The sequence below is a fragment of the Triticum aestivum genome, chromosome 5B, assembly GCF_018294505.1.
Source record: "Triticum aestivum cultivar Chinese Spring chromosome 5B, IWGSC CS RefSeq v2.1, whole genome shotgun sequence".
In the NCBI taxonomy this organism is placed as follows: domain Eukaryota; kingdom Viridiplantae; phylum Streptophyta; class Magnoliopsida; order Poales; family Poaceae; genus Triticum; species Triticum aestivum.
The window spans coordinates 211,845,288-211,869,910 of record NC_057807.1 but is presented as its reverse complement, the minus strand read 5'-3'; the positions used below and the strand labels follow the sequence as shown (position 1 = coordinate 211,869,910).

The window sequence follows — 24,623 nt, the reverse complement described above, 5'->3', positions numbered from 1 at the left end:
CTCTGAACGCTACTGATGTGAAGAGATTCAAGCAACTCGATTCTCAAGCGAAGAATATCATATGTGGTCATCTGAGCAAAGGACAGTATGGAAGAGTGAGTGCTTTGGAAACTGCTAAGCTTATCTGGGATAGGCTGTCCAAAGTAAATGAAGGAGTCTCAACTCAACGTGACTCTCGTGTTGACGTTCTTCGCAATCTCTTCAACCGCTTCAAAAGACTCGACAATGAAAATGTTCAGCAAACCTTCGATCGCCTCACTGACATCTCAAATGAGCTTCAAGCGCTTGGCGCCACTGACATCACCGACCATGAGGTGGTGAAGAAATTGCTGAGATCGCTAGATTCCTCATTTGACACTCTGGCACTGATGATTCAAGAGCGTGCTGACTACAAGTCACTTGATCCCGCTGATATCCTCGAGAGGCTAAACACTCATGAGTTCCAGCTTGCTGAGAAGAGAGATCTCTACGGTTCGAGCTATGGCAGATCACGTGCTTTGAAGGCCAAGGCAGTCTCTGAGTCTGAAGATGAAGACTCTGCTAGCAGCCTTGGTGACCCTGAAGAACTGAGCCAGGAACTTGCACTGCTCGTGAAGAAATTTCAGAAGTTCTCAAGACGTGGTCGCTTTGGAAAACCCTCAAGGAGCAATGATTCCTCATCCAGTGACTACAAGAAGAGGCTATGCCACAAATGCAAGAAACCTGGTCACTACATCCAAGATTGTCCTCAGTGGGATAAGGAATCAAAGAAGAAGAAATACAAGGATTACAGTTCTGATGACGCAAAGAAGAAGAAGAAATCTTCAAAGTCTTCATCATCAAAATCCTCGAGGTCTTCATCTCACAAGAAGAGCAGCTCCAAGAAGGCTCGGGCATTCATTGGCAAGGAAATGGACTCTGAGGCTGAATCTGAGGAACATGAGGTCGAGGAGGCATCTGAGGAGTCAGAGTCTGGTGTGGCGAGCCTAGCTCTCGCTACTGCATTCGTCAGCAAGTCTATCTTCAACTCTGAAGAAAACGACTCCACCAACAAGGCTGATGAAGGCAATGATGACTACGCTCCCACCTATTGCTTCATGGCAAAGGGTGCCAAGGTAACTAAATACGCCTCCTCTGACTCAAGTGAGGATGAATCTGATGAAAATCTCAAACCCAGCTACTCTAAACTTGCTAAAATTGCTGTGAAATAACAAAAGGCTTTTGAAAAGGTTCAAAACATGCTAGACAAAAGTGATGATATGTTGGGTGAAGAAATGGATCGCACTAAAACCTTGACTGAAAATCTTCAGAGACTTCAGTCCAGGTTTGACAATCTTCAAGGTCATCATAACACTCTCTTATCTGATCACGAGAAGCTTTCTTATGAATTTCTTCAAAGAAAGCAAGATCTTGAAAAGCTAAGAGTGGATTATGAAGATCTTCAGAAGGAGCGCGATTCATTACTTGCTCAACAAATCAGCGCTACCCAGGAAGAATTTGTTCCTCCATGTCTGAAGTGCATTGAACGTGAAACTGCTAATTCTTCACCTGAATGTTCAAATGCTTCTAATGCTACAAATTCTTCATATGTCTCTGCTGTCACTAATTCCTCATCTGAGGACAATGCAAGTATCACTGATGATGCAGGGCTGAAGGAATTGTACATGACAGGCATGTACAAAAGCCTCAAAGGGCATCACACTCTTTGTGATGTGCTCAAAAAGCAGATCCTCAACAGAAACCCTAGGAAAGAGGGTATTGCCTTTGAGAGGAAACTCAATGCTGATGGAACATATTGGAAGCCTGAGCAGTACCTCAAAACCTCATGGGTTGCTGCAAAGGGACCTCCAGTTGATCCATTCAACTTATCTGGCTTTACATGTGAATCTCCTCATTCTTCTGATGAGTCATTTGACTCCAACTATAAACTGTTCAAAAATTAGAATGATGAAGTATTTGCTAGATATGTTGGCACTAACTGCAGGAACGGTTCCCCTATGAAGAAAATCTGGGTTCCCAAAAGTTGCCTTGAAAGTCTTCAGGTGAATGTCCTCATTACACCACCTATGAAGAATAGGAAGTCCAAATCAAATTCTTCATATGGACTAAATTCTTCATATGGATCCAAGTCCTCATACGGACAAAATTCCTCAAAAGGATCAAAGTCCTCATATGATCATTATCGTGCTAACCCTTTTGTTTTGCAGGGTAGAGCCAAGGGCTATGATTATGTGCATTATTCTTCAAATCATTATGTTCATAAGTCCTCGAAGAATTTCTCTGCTTATTCATATGCTTACCCTAACCCATCTTATGTGAAACAAAGTGGACTGGCGTCCATGCCACCTTTCTCATATGGTGCTCGCAGAGTGATGAATCCTTTGCCACCCCTCTAGATGTGGATGGTGAAGAAAAAGAACTAATCTCTTATGAAGGGTCAGGTCTCCAGTTGTGCTCAAAACGACTGAAGAACTTGTTGGAGACCTGAACAGTGCCTGATAGGACGCAGGCTAATCATGACGAAATGAACCTTCATTTCACACGTCCTCCTACTGATTATCTGTTTACATTGCTTGATTAAGTTGACCTGATGATAATGATGTCATATTCTTCACTGATGAAGTATATGATTTTGTAAGCTGCACTAATTCATCTGCAGGATGATCAACCCAAAGCAAATGAGTGGGTCCTCGATAGTGGATGTACAAATCACATGACTGGTGACAAGAATCTCTTGATGGATGCTCCCTTATCACCGGCACATCTGAAGCATATCATCTTCGTTGATAAAGGCAAAAGTCAGGTATTGGGTCTAGGTAAGGTTGCGATCTCTAAGGACATACACATGGACAAAGTCATGCTTGTTGAGTCCTTAGGATACAACCTCATGTCTGTCTCAATGCTTTGTGATCTTGATATGGTTGTTGTCTTTGGCAAGTATCGTTGTGTTGTGATCATGGAAGCTGACAATTCCAAAGTCTTCTAAGGCTTTAGGAGAGGAGACTTGTACATTGTTGATTTCTCTACAGGACCACAACCTGCCGTGTGCTTACTTGCAAAAGCTTCAGAAGGCTGGCTATGGCATCGACGACTTGGTCATGCTGGCATGAGGAATCTGCACACGCTCGCGAAGAAGAAGCATGTCATTGGCATTGAGAATGTCAAATTCCTCAAGGATCATTTATGCGGAGCCTGTGAAGCTGGGAAGATGACAAAGGCCAAGCATCCAGCGAAGACTATCATGACTACCACTCGACCATTTGAATTGCTTCACATGGATCTTTTCGGTCCTAATCATTATTCTGCTGTGACAAATGATGCATCTCTATATGGCTTTATTATTGTTGATGATTATTCTTGTTACACATGGGTACACATTGTTACCTACAAACATGAACTGCAGGAAGTCTTCAAACGATTTTCCTCGAGGGCTTCAACCAACTTTGGTGTGAAGATCAAGCACATCAGAAGTGACAATGGAACTGAGTTCAAGAATTCCGGTCTTGATGACTATCTTGATGAACTTGGTATTACTCATGAGTTATCTGCTCCTTATACTCCTCAACAGAATGGCGTCGTGGAGCGCAAAAACAGAACCCTCGCTGAAATGGCATGCACTATGCTTGATGAATACAAGACACCTCGTCGGTTCTGGATTGATGCAATTGATACAGCTTGCCACATCATCAACAGAGTATATCTTCACAAATTCTTCAAGAAGACTGCCTATGAACTCCTCACTAACAAGAAACCCAATGTAAGTTACTTCAAAGTCTTCGGTGCTAAATGCTGGATTAGAGATCCTCATCACAATTCTAAGTTTGCACCGAAAGCACATGAGGGTTTCATGCTTGGTTACGGAAAGGACTCGCACACCTACAGAGTCTTCAACAACGTTCTTCACAAGGTTGTTGAAACTGTAGATGTGCGGTTCGATGAAACTAATGGCTCGCAAAGAGAGCACCTACCTTCTGTGATAGATGAACCAGCACCTGAGGATTCTATCAAGTTCAAAGCCACTGAGGATGTGATTCCTACTAAAGAATCTGCTGAAGAATTCATTCCAGAACGTGATGAACGTCGAGCTGGCGCACCTGAAGAAAATGGTGCTGAGGAAAATGCTCCTGAAGAAAATGCGGATCAAATTCCCCGAAGACAACCCGCTCATCCTCGTATTGCAAATGAAGTGCAAATCGAGAAGATCATCGATGACATTGAAGCACCAGGTCCTCTCACACGCTCAAAAGCTTCACACTTATCTAACTTTTGTGGGCACTTTGCTTTGTCTCTATCACAGAGCCCACTAAGGTAGATGAAGCATTTCTGGAGCCTGAGTGGATTCAAGCTATGCAAGAAGAATTACATCAGTTCGAGCTCAACAACGTCTGGGAACTGGTCAAACGTCCAGATCCTCGCAAGCACAACATTATTGGCACAAAGTGGATCTACCGCAACAAGCAAGATGAAAATGGCCTTGTGGTGAGGAATAAGGCACGGCTTGTAGCTCAAGGCTACACACAGGTTGAAGGAATTGACTTCGATGAAACTTTTGCACCTGTTGCTAGACTTGAGGCTATTCGCATATTACTTGCTTATGCTAACCATCATGATATTATCTTACAACAAATGGATGTGAAAAGTGCATTCCTCAATGGTAAGATTGAGGAAGAAGTATATGTTGCTCAACCCCCAGGTTTTGAAGATCCAAAGAATCCTGATAAAGTCTTCAAGCTCAACAAGGCCCTGTATGGCCTCAAGCAAGCCCCTCGGGCGTGGTATGATACCTTGAAGGAATTCTTCGTGAAGAATGGCTTCAAACCCGGTTCACTCGACCCAACTCTTTTCACTAAGTCTTATGATGGTGAATTGTTTGTGTGCCAAATATATGTTGATGATATCATTTTCGGCTGTACTGACCAACGATATAGTGATGAATTTGCCTATATGATGAGTGAAGAATATCAAATGTCTATGATGGGAGAGTTGAAATTCTTCTTAGGTCTTCAAATTCGTCAACAGCGCAATGGAATATTCATATCTCAGGAGAAATACCTCAAGGACGTATTGAGGAAATTCGGCATGCAAGATTGCAAAGGGGTCAAAATTCCAATGCCCACAAATGGCCATCTATGCACTGATGAAAATGGTAAAGACTTCGATCAAAAGGTATACCGCTCCATGATTGGCTCTTTATTGTACCTATGTGCATCTAGGCCGGATATTATGCTTAGTGTTTGCATGTGTGCCCGATTTCAAGCTACACCGAAGGAATCACACCATAAGGCTGTGAAGCATATTCTTCGATACTTAGCTCACACACCAACACTTGGATTATGGTATCCCAAGGGCTCCACTTTTGATCTCATTGGATATTCAGACTCTGACTATGCTGGCGATCGCGTGGACCGCAAGTCAACATCTGGTACATGTCATTTCCTCGGACGATCTTTGGTCTGTTGGTCCTCGAAGAAACAGAACTGTGTATCTCTCTCCACTGCAGAAGCTGAGTACATTGCTGCTGGATCGTGCTGTGCTCAACTACTATGGATGAAGCAAACACTCAAGGACTATGGCGTCAACGTGAAGAATGTGCCTCTCTACTGTGACAATGAGAGTGCCATCAAGATTGCTCATAACCCAGTTCAGCACTCGAAGACCAAGCACATCCAAATTCGTCATCATTTTCTTCATGATCATGTGTTGAAGGGCGACATCTCCATCGACCACGTCAGCACTGAAGATCAATTGGCCGATATCTTCACAAAGCCCTTGGATGAGAAGAGATTTAGCAAGTTGCGGTGTGAGCTAAATATCCTAGAATCTTCGAATGTTCTCTGAAATGGACACACATCCTAACACTTATGCTGACTTGATGACTTAGATGCGCAACACACGAAGTAACGTTTTTCTTCAATCAATGAAGACTAACCCTCTAAGTGTGAAGAAATTAATGAAGAAATTGATTCTCAGAGCCCTACGACAATTGTACGCGGTGTCTGAAATCAGCTTTCTTATACGGTGGGTTACGCCACCAACCAAAGTTGAAAATCTTCAATTTGAGTTTTTCTTCGTTTTTGAAATTCCTCAGTTTTTCAAATTCTTCAACTGTGCATTGTCTTCACTATTCCCGGTTTTGTTCTTCATTCGAATATATATATATATATATATATATATATATATATATATATATATATATATATATATATATATATATATATATATATATATATATATATATATGAGTTTTAAGTCCTCTACAGCATTCACTTATTGCTATTTTTCAAAGTTGATTTCTTATGCTAAGTGAATGTGATCGGACCCTTTCCCCCTCTATGCTAAACTCAACCAGGTCTATTCACAAATTCTTCATATGTGTTCTATTTGAAACTCGTTCAAATTCTTCACTGTGTCCTGACAGCTGAAGAAATTGCGAACGGGACTTTAAAACTTAGCTTATCTGAATTTTCGGCTTTGCCGCTCAAACCGTTCTGCATCCCACGATATATTTATCTATTCACCCACGATCTTACACGATCTCCACCTCACAGTACATGGGTGACACATGTCATGCGAATGAGAAGGGCCAGGGGCATGTTCGACCAAAATCTTCGGGCGAACTATTTTTCATTGCGACTATAAATACCCCCTCACCCCTTCCTCACTTGCTTTACTCCGCTCGATCTCTCTCTCCCGCTCGAGCTTCTCAAACCCTAGCGCCACCGCTACTCCATCGTCGCTGGTGAGGAAGAGCTTCACTGCCTCGACCTCATCGCCGTCGTACTCGCGCCGGCCGCGGAAATCTTCCCTCCGCCGCCGCCGTAGTCGTCTTCCTCCGCCAAGTTAGGGCGTGGAAGATCTGAACTGACGAACTTCACATCTGTTCTTCTCAGTTCGTCGTGTTCTTCACTTCGGGTAATTAAAAGTTACTTTTAACTGCTCGCTTTGATTCTCAAGTTTTCCTGAAAATCTTCAAAGGTGTTTATTCTTCAATTCTTCACACACATAAACACCTCACTTGTCATCTGTTCTTAATTCGTTTCTCTAAGCTACGATTTTCTTCAAGATTCCTCAATTGTGTGGATTTTCAATCTATACAACTCTGGAACCTAAGACAAAGAACGCTTAGTGAAATTCCTCAAGACTCATCTGGTCAAATTCCTCAAACCTGTTCTTTTTGAAAAACCCTCTGAGAACGCATATGACCTCTCCAAATTCCTCGCAACTACACTCTGTTCACAGGTACAAATGTCCGCTGCTGAATCACTAGGTTCTCATCAACTTAACTCATTTGCAGCGTTCCTCGAAGAAAAGTTGCATACTTCTTTAGAGAATTCGATTGTTCAAATTCCTCAACTGAAGAAAATGGCAGATGGTAAGAAGCCACAGAAGGGAGGAAAAAATCCTGAGGTCATGACTGCGTTTGAGATCCCTGAGGACATTTACGCAGGCTATTGCACATCTGATGAAGCCAAGTTGGGCAAGGAGAACAAAAATCAGCGCAAGGTGCGCCTACAGAGGATTGAAAGGAGATGGGCACGGGAATGGAGGGAGTACAGGTATGTAACTCCCAAGTACATGAAGAAATTCGCACTCAACCCTCCATGCCCAAGACCTCCATTGGCACCAGGTCAGTTGGCGGATTATCCTGATGAATGGGCGAAGCTCCAAGCCAAACTGGCCAAGCAAGCAAAGGAAGCAGTGAGGAAATTCAACGCTGACTCTGCTGCTGCTGCCTCAGCTGAGGCCTCTGCCAGTCAGCCCAAGAAGGCTATGCCCAAGAAGCCTGCACACAAGTCCAGTGCTTCACCTTCAATGCCCTCACGGCCAAGCTCCTCTGCTATGCCATCAAGGCCAGATTCCTCAAGGCCCTCACAGCAAACTCCTCAGCCTGCCCCGTCAAAGTCCTCAGCTCCTCCGACAAAGTCTTCAGCTGCTCCCACAAAATCCTCGGCACCTGTGCATCTCGCACGTGCCAAAGGACTCAATGCTTCTCTATTGCCTCAGGAGCATCTACAAGCTCCTCTGCTGCTCGAAATTCCTCAGCTGGTCCTTCTCTGCTGAAGAAAAAGGCCACTGCTGGAAGAGGCACTCGCCCAAGTCCTCACAAGAAGCAGGTAGCCTTCCATGTACCTTCTGATGATGATGAGGCTGATGATGAAGAACTTGCCAAAATCATCAAAAACAGGCAAGCCAGGGCCGCTAGAGCCAAAGGCAGCAATGTGCCACTGATGTTGGATCCCAAGCTAATCCTTGATTTCATTGACTTATGGCTCAAGGACCCCAACACGCCTTTGCCGGAGTTGAATCTCACTCCTGGTCAAAGCCATGTCCTCACTGCCTTCATTGAGGAAGAGAAATGGAAATTTGAACAAGGCAGAAGTCTGAAGAAAGCGCAGTACAAGAAACAGCGCTACCTCAAGGACAATGTCCTCACTCTCACCCATGGTCAGCTTCTTGCCTTGCAAGCTGAAATCAAGCAACTGAGTGATGAATTTGATCGTTGTTATGCTGACTGGAAGGGCGCCAAGGTGCATTTCGTCAATCTGACGAAGAGATTCACTTCAAGTGCTGCTCCACCTGTGCACGTTGAAGTTACTCAGGCTGAGGCATCTGCTCAGCCTACTGAAGAAAATGCCAGCACCACTGATGACAATCAGGCTGCTGAAGAAAATGAGAGTGCCAGGGCTGATGACTCCATTCCAGCCGCTGAAGAAACTGCCAGGGCATCCACTAGTGGTGCGCCTGAAGAAAGTGAACAAGTCAGGGCAACTGCATCAGTTGCGCCTGAAGAAATTGAACCAATGTCCTCTGCACCTCGTGCGCCTACACCAACTCCAATCCTTCCATCTGCATCAGATGCGAAGAAGACCAAGGCTGCAGAACGTGCAGCTGTGAAGAAAAGGAAGGCATCAGCTTCATCAAATTCTTCAGCTCCGAAGAAGATGAAGACTCTGATCAGTTCAATTGACAATCCAATTGATGTCGTTCCAGTTTCATCAATGCCATCAAAGGACCTTGTTCCCTTTTGGTGAAGACTATGTGATTCCTGATGAATCCGATGAAGAAACTCCTTCTGCTGCTTCTTCAGAGCAGTTGGACAAAGAAATTGAAGTGGATGAGATCCCTTCAACCCCAATCATTTCCTCACCTTTGCCTCAGTTTACTGCTGAAGAGGCAGGTGTTGAAGAAATTGAAGAGGAGGATGTGGACATTGGATTTACCACTCCGGTCCTCAATGATGAATTTTGGGACAATCAGCATCCAAACTCCCCAATGTTCACTCCTCTCCAAGCTATTCCCCAGTCCCCTGCTACCACTGAAGTACAAATGGGATCTGAAGAACCTCATGCAACCCCAAGTGTTCATGAAGAAATTCCAGCCACTAGTGCTGAAGAAATGGTCAATGAAGAATTGGCAACCCAGGCTGAAGCTGCTGAAGAGCCTGATATCCCTCAGCCTGAGGAACCTGAGATTGTGATTCCTGAGGTGGTGCTGCAATTGACTGACACTCCTCAGCCCAAGCCAAAGGATCCCTCCTCTAAGAAGCAAAAATTCAGGGCTGATGATTTCTTCGGCGAGCACGTGTCCTTCACTGACTTCAGCCCCTATGACAATGCTCGTCTTAGAAGGAAGCTTTCTGGACTGCCAGCCAGGCCAACTTCTATTCCTCAGTGCTTTTCAACAAGGACAAAATCTTCGATCATGAGCATATTCCTCATGTGGACATGGAATCCATGCCTTGCTTCTCTCAAGTCCTCAGCATGATTCATGATGCTGGCTTGCTAAATTTCTGCTTTGACATAGTTGATTGGAACGAAGAGCTTATTCTTCAGTTCTACGCAACTTTGCACATCACAGGCGATGCTGCTGACGTCAACTCATGGGTGTTGGACTGGATGACTGAAAACATGCACTACAAGGCACCAGCCACTGAATTGCTTCGTGCCCTCCCAATCAGTCCTCCACTTGACGGTGCTCGTTGTCTGTAAGCCTGAACTCACTGATCATTATATGCAAGTGCTCATGAAGCCGCTGAAGCCAGGACAAGCTCCAAGGACCAAATTCCTCGTGAAGGAATTACTCTATGTGCCAAGGACAATCTATTGCATTCTGACGAAGACTATCAGTCCCATCAAAGGCCATGACTCTTCCGATGAAGAAATTATTGGAATGATGAAGAACATGCTTTTCAACATCATGCGTGGCATCCCCATCAACTATCATGATTTCTTCACGAGGACTTTGGCAAATATTGCACTTTCTCCATTTGAGCTGAAGCCTTACGCGTCGTGGATCATGAGATTCCTCAGAATAAGGTCTTCACTCAACTACAAGGCTGACACTCTCAACCATGGCAGCTACTTGCCTCCGATTGAAGTCCTCAAACAGACATATTCTTCAGGTGAAGAAAAGGGCAAGGCACCTGCTGTGATCGATGAAGGCATTCATCCATTGGATGGTCAGTTCCGCAAAGCTGCATCTTACTCCACCAATGATGACTCTGCCACTCATGATACTGCTGCCAATGCTACCAAGACAAGTCCTCAAGCTACTGCTCCTCGTGTGCTGACTGATCGTGAACTGATGATAAGTCTTCACCAGAAGGTGGATCGCAACCACAAATGGGTTAAGTGTCAGTTTGGTTCTATTCTTCACAACATGACTTCCACACATAATGCAGTGAAGAAAAACCACTACTACCTCCATGAAGTGTTTGATCACACCTGGGCTATTCTGTCACATCTCTATGGTGAAGAAGATCTGAAGCAAATGGGCTTCAAAGAAGATTTTGACTGGGCTGCACCTCCACCGAAGAAATTCAAGAGGGTCAAGGTTCCTCCCTTGGTGGCCAGCTCATACTCTTCATCACGCGCCACGGACGAGCATGAAGACTTGGATGACACTGCAGCAGGCCCTACATCGACTCAAGACCCTAACAACGCTGGCACTCCTCCATCTTCATGATATTCTTCAGGGGCGTTAGTCCTCAATTTCAACCCTTTTGGTCATTCGATGACAAAGGGGGAGAAATTTGAGTTAGTCTTCAAGCGGGTCTATCTTATATGGGCGTTTTTTGCTAAGTTACAACTCTCGTTCTTTTGATGACTTTGCTGGATCGAGTTGTAATCTTAAACTCTATGGTGACCTGATACTTCTGTTATGTTCTTCTGCATGCTTATTCCTCATTAATGTTAATGCACGCATGCTGAATTACATCAGTCACCATATTTCATCATGCATTTCAAATTCTTCATATTATATATCAAATGCGTGTATGAATTACAAGATATAGGGGGAGATCTCCATGATTATACTCTTCAAGTGTGCATCGCTTCAAAAGAAAATTCCTCACTATGCACATCCTCAGGGGGAGTTCTTCTATATTTTGCAATCAAATTCCTCAATACCAATATTTACACTTCACATGTTTATCCCCGTTGAAAACTTAACCTATATTGTCATCAATCACCAAAAGGGGGGAGATTGTAAGTGCATCTAGTGCCCCTTAGTGATTTCGGTGTATTGAAGACTTATAGGTTAAGGGACTGATGCGTTTGTGAGTGTACACGGGTCTATAAGTCTATGAGGAGTTTGATATTTACAGAGAAAGTCGACCCCTAAAAATGAAGTTCTTCGTCTGAAGACTTTGGATATCTGAAGACTTTCTGAAGACTTTGAAAGTGAAGAAATTGGTGTGACCTTGAAGACTTGGTATTCATTCGAGGAATATGAAGCGTGAAGACTTTTGTTTTCATAGTTTCATTTTCTATTTCTTGAGTCATAGGAAACACCGTACTGTTAAAGGGGGTCGAAGAAATACTAAGGAAAAATTACCATGTGATGCTCAACTCAAAATCCTATACCTACCAATCCCTTCGAGTGAAGCCATTGGAAATCTCATACAGTTCAGTCATATTCTTCAATGACAGAGACGAAGTTCTTCTGGTCTCTGAGGAATTTGTTATAACTGAGGAGTTAGGAATTCACCAGTATGGATTGCCTACACAGTGAGGAACATGATAGCCCTGAGGATTTTGATAGTCAAAATTCCGACCGTTGATGTGCTATGCGCCAGCGGTTTCAAAATATCTACCCACCTAACGGTCATACAGACAAGGGCATTTATGTCTTATCATGTAGGGCTGCTCCCGAGGCTATAAATAGCCGCCCCCTACAGCCACTAGCTGGTTGGCTGCTCCGAGAGAAACTGACACTTGTCATTTGAGAGCATCCCATCCTCCGAGGACTTTGAGCGAAAATCATCAAGTGAGGAAAACCCAAAACCCAACACCTACAAACCCAAAGTGATTGAGCATCACTGAAGAGATTGATCCTGCGTGGATCCGACGCTTGTTACCTTTGAAGATTGTGCTTCTTCCAGACGGTTAGGCGTCAAGGTCTAGAGCATCCAAGAGAAATTGTGGATCGCCGAGTGACCGAGTTTGTGAAGGTTCGGAAGTCACCTGAAGACTTACCACGAGTGATTGGGCGAGGTCTGTGTGACCTTAGCTCAAGGAGAATACGATGAGGACTGTGTGTCCGGGACTGGTGTCCTCGAGTTTAAATACTCAACCACTTCAACCAGATGTACAACTTAGACAGTAGTTGGAACTGGTCTACCAAATCATTGTCTTCACCAAGCCTCCTGGTTCTATTTCCTCAACTCTTCCATTTCCTCATGTCTGTTGTTGTGTGCTTGTTCATATCTGTTTGAAGACTTTGACTGAAGATTTTCTCAATTTCCTCAGTTCAATTTCTTCAGTCTGTCCGTCTTCTTTCTTGTGTTATCCTGTGTTTACGCTTTCTGTACTCTGTGTTTGTCTTCATCTCGCTATGATGACTATGCTTGTATTCTGTTATGTTTACTTCTGAGTACTTATTCCGCTGCTAGTAGTTCTTCAGTTAGGAATTTCCTCACCAGCAAATTCCTCAGTGAAAAAATCATGAAAATCGCCTATTCACCCCCCCTCTAGTCGATATAACGCACTTTCAACGTGTGACCTTTATTTTATGGAACTAACCTTAGATAACTTTGCCAAAAAAAGTGTGAGAAAGTGTGGCATGGCAAGGCCTATTCCAAACGGGCCCTATATTGAACTTAATAGAGTAATGGTGAGATACATTTATAGTAGTACTATTTTCTCTTGACCCTGAATTTTTATGTTTCTCTTATGTAGATAAAAGGAGTCAAAATGACAGTTTAAACATATAGGTTGGTTCAAATAAATGGGGGTCTACATTTTAAATAAATCTATTCTTTTTTGGAAAAAATATCTATTGTAAAAGTCACTGGAAGTACAAAGCATCTCAAACATAATAAAATTTCATCAAGATTTTGAGACCACCGAACAACCACTACCACCATTAGAATGAGCCGCCGATGCCGCGCTGTAGCCAGTCCCCTATTGGAACCGGCTTGACCTTGTCGATGACACCCGGGAAGTTTTCCTGCACGTGCCCCTGAGAATCAGCACCCGAAGCCACAGGAACCTTGCATAGATCTGAAGTACCTTACACCAAATCTCGCCATATGACGCGAAACAGTAACCTCATGCCCCCAAGGAGACGACAAGAATCTACGCTGCCACTCCGTCGTCTAGGTCTAGACGGGTGAACTCGGGGAGAATTAGAGACCGAAAGACCGACTTGAAGAAGAAGCGCCGCCATCCGTCCGAGCGGCGCACTTGCAAAGACTAAAAACCCAACCTAAACTGCTAATAGAACCCCTCCTTGCTATTGGCCGCCAGTGGCATGCAGAGGGGGGAGGGGGTGTTATCCACGGGTTACTTGATGAAGTCTGGAGGAATGAGTTTATCCTAACCGTCTAGAATTTATCTAGTAGTACTTCTTTGAAGGGAGGACTTCATAAGGCAATTGGCTTTGACCATGTTAGGTTAGGGTTCACACATTCGTTTGACCATGCACGAACCTGTCTAGATACTTGTGTCCCTTACGTGTCCATGGTTTTAAGTTGGTGCCAGTGACTCTAGAAGAAACGAAGAGGGTGTCAAAGCACTTGGAGGATGGCGACGTCTGCTGAATCAAGCTAATCGTTGTTACTCACAAGCTGGCTCATTATTTAAGCCAAGGTGCATTCTAGGTAACCCCGCAAAAGAAAAATGCGGATTCTAGGTTGAATCCATGTTTTGTTTTGACAATGAACTGAATACTCCCTTTATCTGCAAAATAAAAATAAAATGCCTCACACATTTTTCAAGATTTTATTTGATCAACATTTTGTACAATGTCTTGATTGCATATACAAAATTGATCAAGATCGCTAAATTCATATTCCAAAACGCTTTGATAGTAGCAATTTGCTATGAAATGTTTGGCATATATTTAAACAAATAGTTGGTTAAAGTAAAATATTGGAAACTGTGCACCTTATATTTTCGGATGAAGCAACTACTGAATCATAAACATATTACATGAACTAATCAAAACAAATACATTTGTCTCCTGCACTATGAGAATGATGGGAAGAGATACATGTAACATGTCATAGGGGATAATTGTTGGGGAACACAGTAATTTCAAAAATTTCGTACGATCACGCAAGATCTATCTAGATTATGCATAGCAACGAGAGGGGAGAGTATTGTCTACGTACCCTCGTAGACTGAAAGCGGAAGCGTTATGACAATGCGGTTGATGTAGTCGTACGTTCTCACGGTCCGACCGATCCTAGCACCGAAGGTACGGCACCTCCGCGATCTGCACACGTTTAGCTCGGTAACGTCCCACGAACTCTAGATCCAGCTGAGGTCGAGGAAGAGTTTTGTCAGCACGACGGCGTGATAACGGTGATGGTGAAGTTATCGACGTAGGGCTTCGCCTAAGCACTACAACGATATGACTGAGGTGGATATCTGTGGATAGGGGGCACCGCACTCGGAGATGCATTTGTCAATCAAAATATTTATACCTCAAATGTTTCGCCCCGGCTAAGTTCAATTCTTGGATCCGCCACTGACTCCATGCCATGCCCAAAAGGCACTAGCACATTGGTGAGAATTCTTCCCACCTTAGACCATCGTCACGGTCACGTTTGAATATTTTCACTCTTCGATGACTTGTTATGCCGTTAGTTTGAGCTCATCACGAACTTTAAAAAAAACATAAGCGGACATTTAAAGGACATGATAGGATAGTCAGCTCCATATCAATGTCCGCGAACGAGTCCGGACCTGTCCGGGATAAATACAGACCGTTTTTGGGCCGATGTTGAAGATACCTTAGAAACTGGGTGTAGTACGTGAGGCGTATTGTGAATTTCCGAAAACGAGAAGCACATGACACGTGTTCCAGCAAAAAGAAAAGGAATATGACTGATGGAATGCATCGCTCTCTGTCTCAATCTCTAGCATGAACATCACTTTTCCAACAATAGCACCAGCACTCATCCTAATAGCGGCTACGTGTCACAAGGAGATGGCATTGGATCACTACTAGAAAGGGATGATGCACCGTTCACATTGTGTGTTTTGACCAAACTTCGCTCTCGCTTTTGATCACATCAAATGTAAGCCATCGAGACATTTAACCTTTTATCTTGCATACACGTGTCGTGCCACAATCACGCACGTGCAAACGAAAACAATGTGAGCGACACATAAAGAAACGGACCTCCATTTAATCACGGTAGTAGTAGTAGCTTGCAACATGTCTTCACCAATATTCTAAGGTATACAAGTTTGAAACAAGATGATGATAAAGAAATCATCAGGGAAGCAAAGATGCCTCAACTCAACTAGACATCCCTTCACAAAGTATTGATAAAAAATCATGAAGGCATGAAGCTTTACCGACATACTACCACACAAGACGAGAACGATTCACTCCTTTTGGTCGGTTTCTGCTTGCGGTTTCAGCTGGGTTAGTTAGACGAAATGACAATAGTGTCAGCAGGAGCTAATGAATCTGCCCCTCTTTGCGTCGAGGTTGAGGTCAGAACATTGCGCCGTACGGCAAGGACATCCGGTCAAACAAGCTTTGACGGCTATGCTCCTACGGATGGGTTGCATTTAGACACGCGACGTCATTCCTGAACGGGGTGGGTGTGAAGCCATGGAATGCGCCATTCTTTCTTTTTCTCCGCTCCTCCCCATCTTAGGAGGCAGCAAAGATGATATTTGCATTGTTAGTGTCGTGCTGGTTTGGACAAAAAAACCAAATGTGTGCAAATTGAATGCCATTAAAAAGGACAGGTTTCTGTTTCCCGGCCAAGACGACCGGATCATTCCTAGTAGCTCCATGTTTTGGTAATTTCATCCGAGTTGTTGCGTCGAAGTTGAATTCCGTTGCGGCGAAGATTGTGTCTATGTTGGAGTTGCCATTAAGTCGGGCAGAACCAGAACTGGGGTCAAAGTGTCAACCACATCAAGCCGTCAAAACAAGCAGGACGGCAGAAACCGGTACACGACATAGGTCGTACGGGGAAAACGGCAACACCACCAGAAACTGATGTGTGGGTGGCAAAAACTCTAGTGGTGCAAACGGTTTGCTGGACTGAAAATTGCAGGTCAGAGCTGTCAGCATCGCAAGACAGGGTTCTGGCACCGGCAGACGATGGATCGCCATGCCAGGGAAGGAAGAGCAGGTCTGACCGGTCAAATGAACAAGACACCTAACCTGAGGGCACGTCAAAATCTGATAAAGCTGCTCAACCAGGACGGACACCTGAGGAGAAGAGTTGTTACATGTAGTCTTTTCTACACCATCAGCAGAGCAGCACAATGCTACTCGGTTTTCTACTGTTTCCTGACCATCCAAACATCAGGTTAAACTAGCGAGCCTCTGTGACAAGGGGCAAGGCGGTGTCAAGTCAGTAAAACGAGATGTAGTATGTGAGCTTCCGCTTGTGCTGCTTCTCGAATGCAGCAATCAGGTCATCGATTATTTCCTCCCAATCACCAGCCACTGCTTCAAGCTGAAAAAACGAGAGCAGAGCACGCAAGTTAGCTTCTCCTTTGTTTCACACAACATGAATAATAACTTCACCATCACGTTTCAAACTTGTAAACCATGCGCAGACTAACATGAGAAACACAAGCTTGTGAGCAAAATCATGATAAAGACAAATACATCTAATTTTTATATATTCCGCATTGACTGCGACCTATTAACTCCTGTTGAAGATGCTCTGGTCGCGCATGGTGGAGCAAATGGCGTGTGGACCATGTCCAGGATTCACATGTGGCCGCGGGTTCTACTGTGGCCTAGTCTGCTTGCGGCTGCTTTGCTGAGTTCGCCTAGTCCGCATGTTAGAAGATCCTACCAAGACATGTGTGTTGTGCCCCGGTTTTAGTTCGCAGCTGGGCTTGATGCTGCTGTTTGCTAATGGCCTAGTTGTATTAGAGTGTCATTTTGTTCCTGCTGTACTGGGGAAGACTGCTTCATGAAAGTTGTGTGCTGCTCTCTTATGCAATCTGTTCGATCCCAAAAATTTGGTTCACTACCGTCTGCCTCCTTTGTCCCGCATGCTGATGGCTGCTGCCGAATTGCCTTCATGGGGCTGGTTGATGAGTAGGCTTAAGTTCCAACATGCGTAGCCCAAACATAATAAACATACCAAGTTAGAATGTGTGGGGATTGAACCGCAAGTTCACTTGGTCCAATGAGAGGCTCAATCCCACATTATGCAAGCTGACATCATGTTCAGAAACCACATTCTGCATGCTTCGTCATCGTTCCTATCCAACCATTGCCCACTCGTTTTGGCTCATGACCAGGGTCCGAAGCGGCCAAGATCCTTCAAATTCAAGAACTTGTCAAGATTCCGGGGTTTAAGGAGGTGGTTGAAAAAGTCTTGGGCGAAGCCGCATGGGCATGTAGAGCCGTGTCAAATCCTCTATCACAAGCTCCAGCTGGTGGCCTCCTGTCTCGGTCGTGGAGCAAGCCCCTCTTCTCCAACGCTAAACTCCAGTTGCACATGGCCTTGGAGGTGATCCTCCATTTTGGTGTCGCCATGGAGCACCATTCTTTATCCGCAGAGGAGGCCGACATTAGACAACAGCTACAGAAAAGAGTTGTTGCCTCGGTGGTTCTTGAATATACAAGGAAAAAGCTATGTGCCCGCATCTCTCATCTGGGTGGGGGGGATGCAAACACCTGATTCTTCCACCTGCCTGTTAATGGCGTAGACGCGTAAACTTTATTCATCAGGTAAGGCACAACCACGGATGGGTCACGAGCCATGACGAGAAGGAGGCCATCGTTCACTCGCATTTCTCCAACACTCTGGGCCATCCTATTCAGCGCCCTTATGACTTCAACTGGCCGGACTTGCGTATCACTGCCTCCAATCTTGAGGGTATCGACGCACCTTATTCGGAGGAAGAGGTCAAGGTGGCCATCATGGGAATGTCTGGTGACAAGGCCCCCGGTCCGGATGGGTTTACTGGCACGTTCTTCACATCCTGTTGGGAAGTGATTGCGCTCGACATCATGGCGGTCGTCAACCTTTTCTCCAATCTCCACACGACCATTTTTTATCAGCTCAACTACGTGAATATTGCTCTTCTTCCCAAGGACGACACCAAGGAGATTAGTGACTTCCGCCCGATCAGTCTGATCCATGCCATTGCTAAGATCATGGTGAAAATTTCGGCAAACAGATTGTCTCTGCACATGAGCACCTTGGTCTTCAACGCCCAAAGTGTGTTCATCAAGGGACGAAGCATCCATGACAACTTTCTTTTTGTCCACAATTATGCTAGAAGACTCCACCGCAACAAGAGATCGATGTTGCTGCTCAAGCTTGACACTAAAAAGGCCTTTGACTCCGTCCCTTGGGACTATATCTTCGATGTGCTCGCGCAGTCGCGCGCCGGGGTTTTCCTCCTAGGTTCCGGGATTGGGTGGCCGCCTTGTTCGCTTCCTCCTCCTCGCCCATCCTGCTTCATGGTGTGCATGGAAACCCTATAGGGCATGGTTGTGGGCTCAGACAGGGCGACCCTCTATCACCTCTCTTATTCGTGATTGCCATTGACCCTCTTCAAAGCATTCTTGAGAAGGCCACTATTCAGGGCTGGTTGCAACGTGACCAACGTCTGGCTGGGCAAGGACCGAGATTCAGAACCTCCATGTATGCCGATGATGAGGCCATTTTTGTTGCTCCTACTGAGGACGTGACAGCCCTCTCTCGGATTCTTATCAAGTTTGGCCACATCACTGGCCTAGTGACTAATTTACAAAAAGCCTTGTTGCACCAATTAGATGCAATGGTATCATGTTGGATGACGACATCCTAGAAAGGATCCCGGCGAGGCTCTCCTCATACCCTATCACATATCTCAGCCTCCCGCTCACTGTCAAGAACCTCAAGTGCATTGATCACCTTCAAAGTTCAAACCTAGGTATACGTGGAGGTTGTTAATATGCTGATGCTGGCCCAGTAGGAATTCACGGCACTAGATGGTGTCTGCATGCCAAGGTTGGCAGCTGATTTCAGATCAAAGAAAATTAAGCCCCAGAACTTCAGCTTCAAAGCCCTCACCCTAAACCCTACCTTCATTGCTGCATGACTTTTTATTAACAGTTTCAACCTTCATTGCTGCATGGATTTTCATCAACAGTGTCGACCTTCATTGCTGCATGGATTTTTTCCTTAAGTGAAAAATATATATATGCTCACAATAGGATGCCGAGCTTGCTGATGAGATAGGACTAAGTGACTAATTTTAAAATGAGACAGGAATACGTGAATAACATTAGAAGTGCCATCACCAGCTCTCTTGAGGCAAGTTGTACACCCACTCTTAAATAATGGGTTGAGGCATATTCGTCCTACTTGAGTGTCTTATTAATTTTGTATAAAGTATCATATTGTGAAATATGCAAGTGATAACATGAAAAACCGTGTGCATTACATAGTGGAGGGAGTTGCAATTCGTGAATCCTTCAAGGACAGGGTACCCTGAAGAGGCATGTTTGGGGGAAAAGAAGGGCAACGTTAAAGACAATGCTTAGGAGTCACAGGCACAGAATCATACTAGGTGAATTTACATGAAACGAATGGTTGTGTATACAGAGGGATCCCTGCAGGTATAATTGACCAACGCAGCAACGCAACCTCATTGGTGTGATTTGATGTGGCAATTTGGCAGGCACAGGAGATACTATTCCCATACAGTATCAATAAAATTGTCAGCGAAAGTCACCAGAACACTTAGGTTGGCCGATTGGGTGTATTATCAGGTTTGCAATAATGAATCCATGCTATACCATAACATAATCTTTTTAGGGTATGGAACTACAATCATGTCACGTTTCAAGGTAGGCTTCCCACTGACATGAGAAAAGGAGTGGTGTATCCTGAAACACGAATCTTTGGATTGGCATTTCCTGAAGATTTCTACGTATCAAGTACATTCACTTGCATGGTGATTGAGACGCTAGACTTGATCACTAGTATTTATTTACTGATGGTCATTTTTCTGTTTCATCAAAAATGCACGTAGCCTGCTGTCCAAGTGGTAAATTACCAAAACCTTTCTATTCGTTGCTACCTGTGGATTGGCTATACAACTAGGATCTCAAAGGATAATTTAAGTGGTGCACTTATTAAGTACTTGTTCATGAGGACAGAAGAGGATTGAGGATGGAGCTATGAAGTGGAGACCTAAGAGGATGATGTCGGCAATAATATGCCAATTGCGATGGATGATTCGTTTCTGTTTTTTTTTATTCACTGCACTAGCTTGTTGAACTAGTAAACTTGCACTAAGATTTAGCTGTTCTAGAGCTTCCATCATCATTTAGCTATTTATTTACTTTAAGTAACACTCCTTTTCTATAATTTAAGATTTAAAGTAGTACATGGGCCCAATCCAATTTAGCATGTATTGTCCCTAGTGTGCGGGAGCACAGTTAGTTCGTCACTATCATTAGCATTCACACAATTTGTACAAAATACATATCGAAAATAAACACAAAGATATATTTTTCTTGGTGATTAGAAAATCATTGGAAGGAATAACTTTGCACACTGTATATGTTATGCTGTTTGGATACCTTGTGGCATAAATCCAAAGCAAGCTTTGCCCCAATAGCAGCTTCTTCATGGTTATCTTTCACGTCCATATTGATTATCAGCACGCTCTTCAATAACCTCTGCTCACGGTTATTCATATCTGCACACGACCAAATCCCAACCTTGGTGAATGCCAACAAAACCATGCAATCCTAAAGGTTTCTAGCGATTAGTCCCCGAAGTGCTTTGTAGACCAAAATTGCCACCCCCCCTGTCAGTTGATTACCTTCAACGACTAAGTCGAAGACCCTCTCCTCAAAGGTGAGTATCATATCAAACACCCCATCGCCGGCGTTATCCTGCCACCTCTGCGGCGCCAGCTTCACCGAGATGTTCCTCTTCAGCATTGGCAGTAGGCCGTTCCTCTTGTACCTGTATGGGTCACAAAAAATCCATACTCAGCACAAGAATGCATTGACAAAGTGCTAGGGGAATCCACAGACAAAAATATCCGGAGTTAAGTTATCTCAGTGTTTTTTCTTAGAACGAAGGCTCAAGTCGATTTGCCGCATTTGCCCCCTCGAATCATTAACGATTACATGTCTCTGAATCAGAACTAATCGACAGGCGCTTCAAACAAAATCGGGGGAGCTGAATCTAATAGTGAGAAAAGGGGATACAATGGGTACGAAGGAACCCCAGATATCGCAAAACATTTGCACGATTTATCTACGTTTCCTCCAAACCACCATAATTTTTTTTATAAACCATATCCAAAATCCTCAAACGGCCAGGCCGTAACAGCCTCCCGTTTGTTTCAAATAAACCCAAGAACAGCCTCCCCGAGCACCAGATCACCGAAAGAAGGAAAGGGAAGAGATTAGAATAGTACGGACAGGTCGGGATCCTTGCGGCGGAGGTCGTCGTAGATGCCGCCGTAAGGGGTGCCGAAGTCGTAGACGTTGGGCTCGTGCATCGACGGGCCTGGGAGCTTCACCTGGGAGCCGGTGCCGTAGGACTCGACGTCGAGCGCCGCGCGGCCCAGCACCGCGTGCGCCTCCATGCTCCGGTTCATGTTCGACGAGCAGACCATCGCGAACCTCCACCTCCTCGGCGCCGTCATCCTTGCTCCTCGCCGACGGCAGGGTAGGGTCGGGCCGTCCGGACTCTATCTGACAGAGCCCTTACACGCGAGAGGAAACTTTTTTTCTGAGTCTAGAGAGGAAACTTTCTTGGCCCTGACTTTGGTAGGCTGCATTATTCTCAATCAGGTTCGTCTTGAATGAAATCGAGTTATTTGGTTGTCTGGGCTGTATCTGTTTTCCAGCCCATATATACGAAGCTTAAAGCAGCTCTGTCCCATACGGGAATTGCCGAATCGTCCGTCTTCTGCAAGTTAGAGCATTACTATTAGAGCCCTCAAACCCTCAAACCCCTAAAAATAACCGCTTTTTTACAGTTTTCGCCGAAAAAACGCCGTAGACTAGAACCTCTAAACCCTCAAACCCGTAAAAAAATTTAAAGGTCCAACCCTTAAACGACTTTGCAATCTGTAGAAGTAGGGGTTGAGGGGAAAATCTCCCCCCAACCCGCACTCCTCCTCGTCGCAGTCCTCCTCGCTCGCGCGGGAGCCAACCGCTCGTCCGCTCCCGCCGCCTCCCGCTGCCTCCCGCCCCGCCGGCCATGGAAGGCCCCGCCGCGGCCGCGCCCCCGCCCGCCGCGCCTGCCGCTCCCGCCACGCCCGCCCCGGCGCCTGTCCCCGCCCCCGCCCCCGCCCCCGCCCGCCCGGCCGTCGCCGACGTGGTGGCGGCGACCCACGTCGGGGCGAAGCGGCGGCGGGCGGGCCTCGCCGCGCCTCCTCCCGCCTCCCAGCCTCCCGCCCCGGCCCCCGTCCCCGCCCCGGCGCCTGCCCACGCCACGGCCCCGGCGCCCGCCCCCAAGAAGAGCCGCCCGAAGGCGGCCGGCCGTGGGCCTCGAGGGGCCGCCAAGGTCGTCGGCTCGTCCCCGGCCGTGAAGAAGCCGCGGAAGAAGCCCCCTGCCGCGGCCGCGCCCCCGCCCGCCACCGTCGCCGAACCTTCTCCCGCCGCGCACGAGGTGCTCGAGGAAATGGCAACCCCATCCTCATTCATGGACCTCCTCCAAAACGCGGAGGTGGACCTCGGAGCTCCGCCTCTAGACCCCTTTAGGGTTGGAGACGACTTGGAGGAAAAGGAGGAAGATGAGGAGGATGAAGGGGATGACAAGGAGGAGGTGGCCGAGATAGGGGTGGAGGCATTCACCGCCGCTTCCCGCCCACACGCTCGGTCGACAAACTACACTGAGGCGGAAGATGTCCTCTTGGTTCGTGCTTGGGCAGCTGTGGGAATGGATGCTACCACCGGCACCGATCAAACCGGTAAACTCTATTGGCAAAGGATCGAGGACGTCTATTGCAGGATCAAGCCGAAGAATAGTGGGTTCATCCATCGCACATTCCGGTCGCTTCAAGGCCGTTGGGAGTTGATCAAGCCCGCTTGTTCTCGTTGGAGTGCGGCCATGGACCAAGTGAGGGATGCACCACCTAGTGGAACCGTGGAGAGTGACTATGTAAGTACATATTTCTTCACTTTTTTGATTATGTGTGTGCACTATGCTATTGGTGGGTTCTTATGTGATTTATGTGTGGTTGATAGGAGACAATTGCCGGCTTGAGGTACAAGGAGATGGCCGCTTCCAAGGGCAAGCCATTCCCATTTAAGCATGTTTGGTCAATTCTTCAAACCTTTGACAAGTGGAAGTTGAGGGATCAAGAGACCGCACCCAAGAAGTCGGCAATGCTAAGGATGGACGATAGTGAAGATGAGGAGGAGAGGAACGTGGGCAAGCCCGAGGGAAACAAGAAGGGCAAGCTAAGGGTGAAGATGGAAGAAGAGGCGTCAAGCCTAAGGGAGAAGATGGACCACATGATAAAGGCAAGAGAGGAATTGACAACGAAGACATTGGAGATGAAGCTTCTTATCACCGAGAAGAAGAAAGAGGTCAAGCTTGCACAAGTTGAAGCAAAACATGAAGAAGCAAAGCGCAAGGCCGAGTTGGAGGAGAGGATGATCAAGCTCAAAGAGGCAAAGGTATGGAAGGAACTCATGGTGGAAGAGAAAGAGCACATGATGATGTCCAAGAAGGACATGGATCAAGACCAATTGCAATGGTGGAAGGACTACAAGGAGGACATCGCGGAGAGGAAGAGGATGTTTCATGTTGCGTCCTCTACTTTTCGAGGTGACACTCCGATGAGTAGTTGTGGTGATGGCGGTGTGTACGACTCCATTGGTGGTGATGGACATGCTTGATGGAGCCCGCTTGTGGTCTAGGAGATGGCGCCGAGGTGCAACTTTTGGTGATGGTGCCGATGAGAGGAGGAAGATGATGATTTTGTGATGTAAACTATTAAACCATGCATCAATGATTGTCATTTGGTAGTTTGTTTGGAAGTTGATTGTGTTCTTGTTGTCATAAATTGTGAGATGCCAAATGATAGATTTAAAGGTTGGGGTTGAGGCAAAGACTAGAACCCTCAAATCCAACCCTTAAAGCAGTTTACGGGTTGGGTTTGAGGGTTCTAGTATTTGCCCCTGTTTTTCAACCCTTAAAAGTGTCAAAAAGTGGCACTTCTCAACCCTTAAAAGTG

At 45.6% G+C, this 24,623-nt stretch overlaps 1 protein-coding gene across 1 annotated transcript; it reads right to left on the bottom strand.

Annotated features, from left to right (window-relative positions):
• Positions 1–16,615: 16,615 nt before the first annotated feature.
• On the bottom strand, positions 16,616–22,257 carry LOC123111043 (RNA polymerase II subunit A C-terminal domain phosphatase SSU72). The gene is made up of 4 exons (XM_044531722.1): positions 21,853–22,257; positions 21,243–21,388; positions 20,998–21,116; positions 16,616–16,912 (listed from the first exon to the last, which is right to left on the bottom strand). The coding sequence occupies exons 1-4, from the start codon at positions 22,077–22,079 to the stop codon at positions 16,808–16,810; spliced, it is 597 nt and encodes a 198-aa protein (XP_044387657.1). The 5' UTR covers positions 22,080–22,257; the 3' UTR covers positions 16,616–16,807.
• Positions 22,258–24,623: the final 2,366 nt, after the last annotated feature.

Excerpts from the sequence above, each read along its gene's own strand:
- LOC123111043 (XM_044531722.1), bottom strand. The coding sequence starts at position 22,079 with ATGACGGCGCCGAGGAGGTGGAGGTTCGCGATGGTCTGCTCGTCGAAC. Across the intron at positions 21,117-21,242 it reads CTTCGACTTAGTCGTTGAAG|ATATGAATAACCGTGAGCAG; the intron begins GTAATCAACTGA and ends GGTCGTGTGCAG. Across the intron at positions 16,913-20,997 it reads CTTTGGATTTATGCCACAAG|CTTGAAGCAGTGGCTGGTGA; the intron begins GTATCCAAACAG and ends TCGTTTTTTCAG.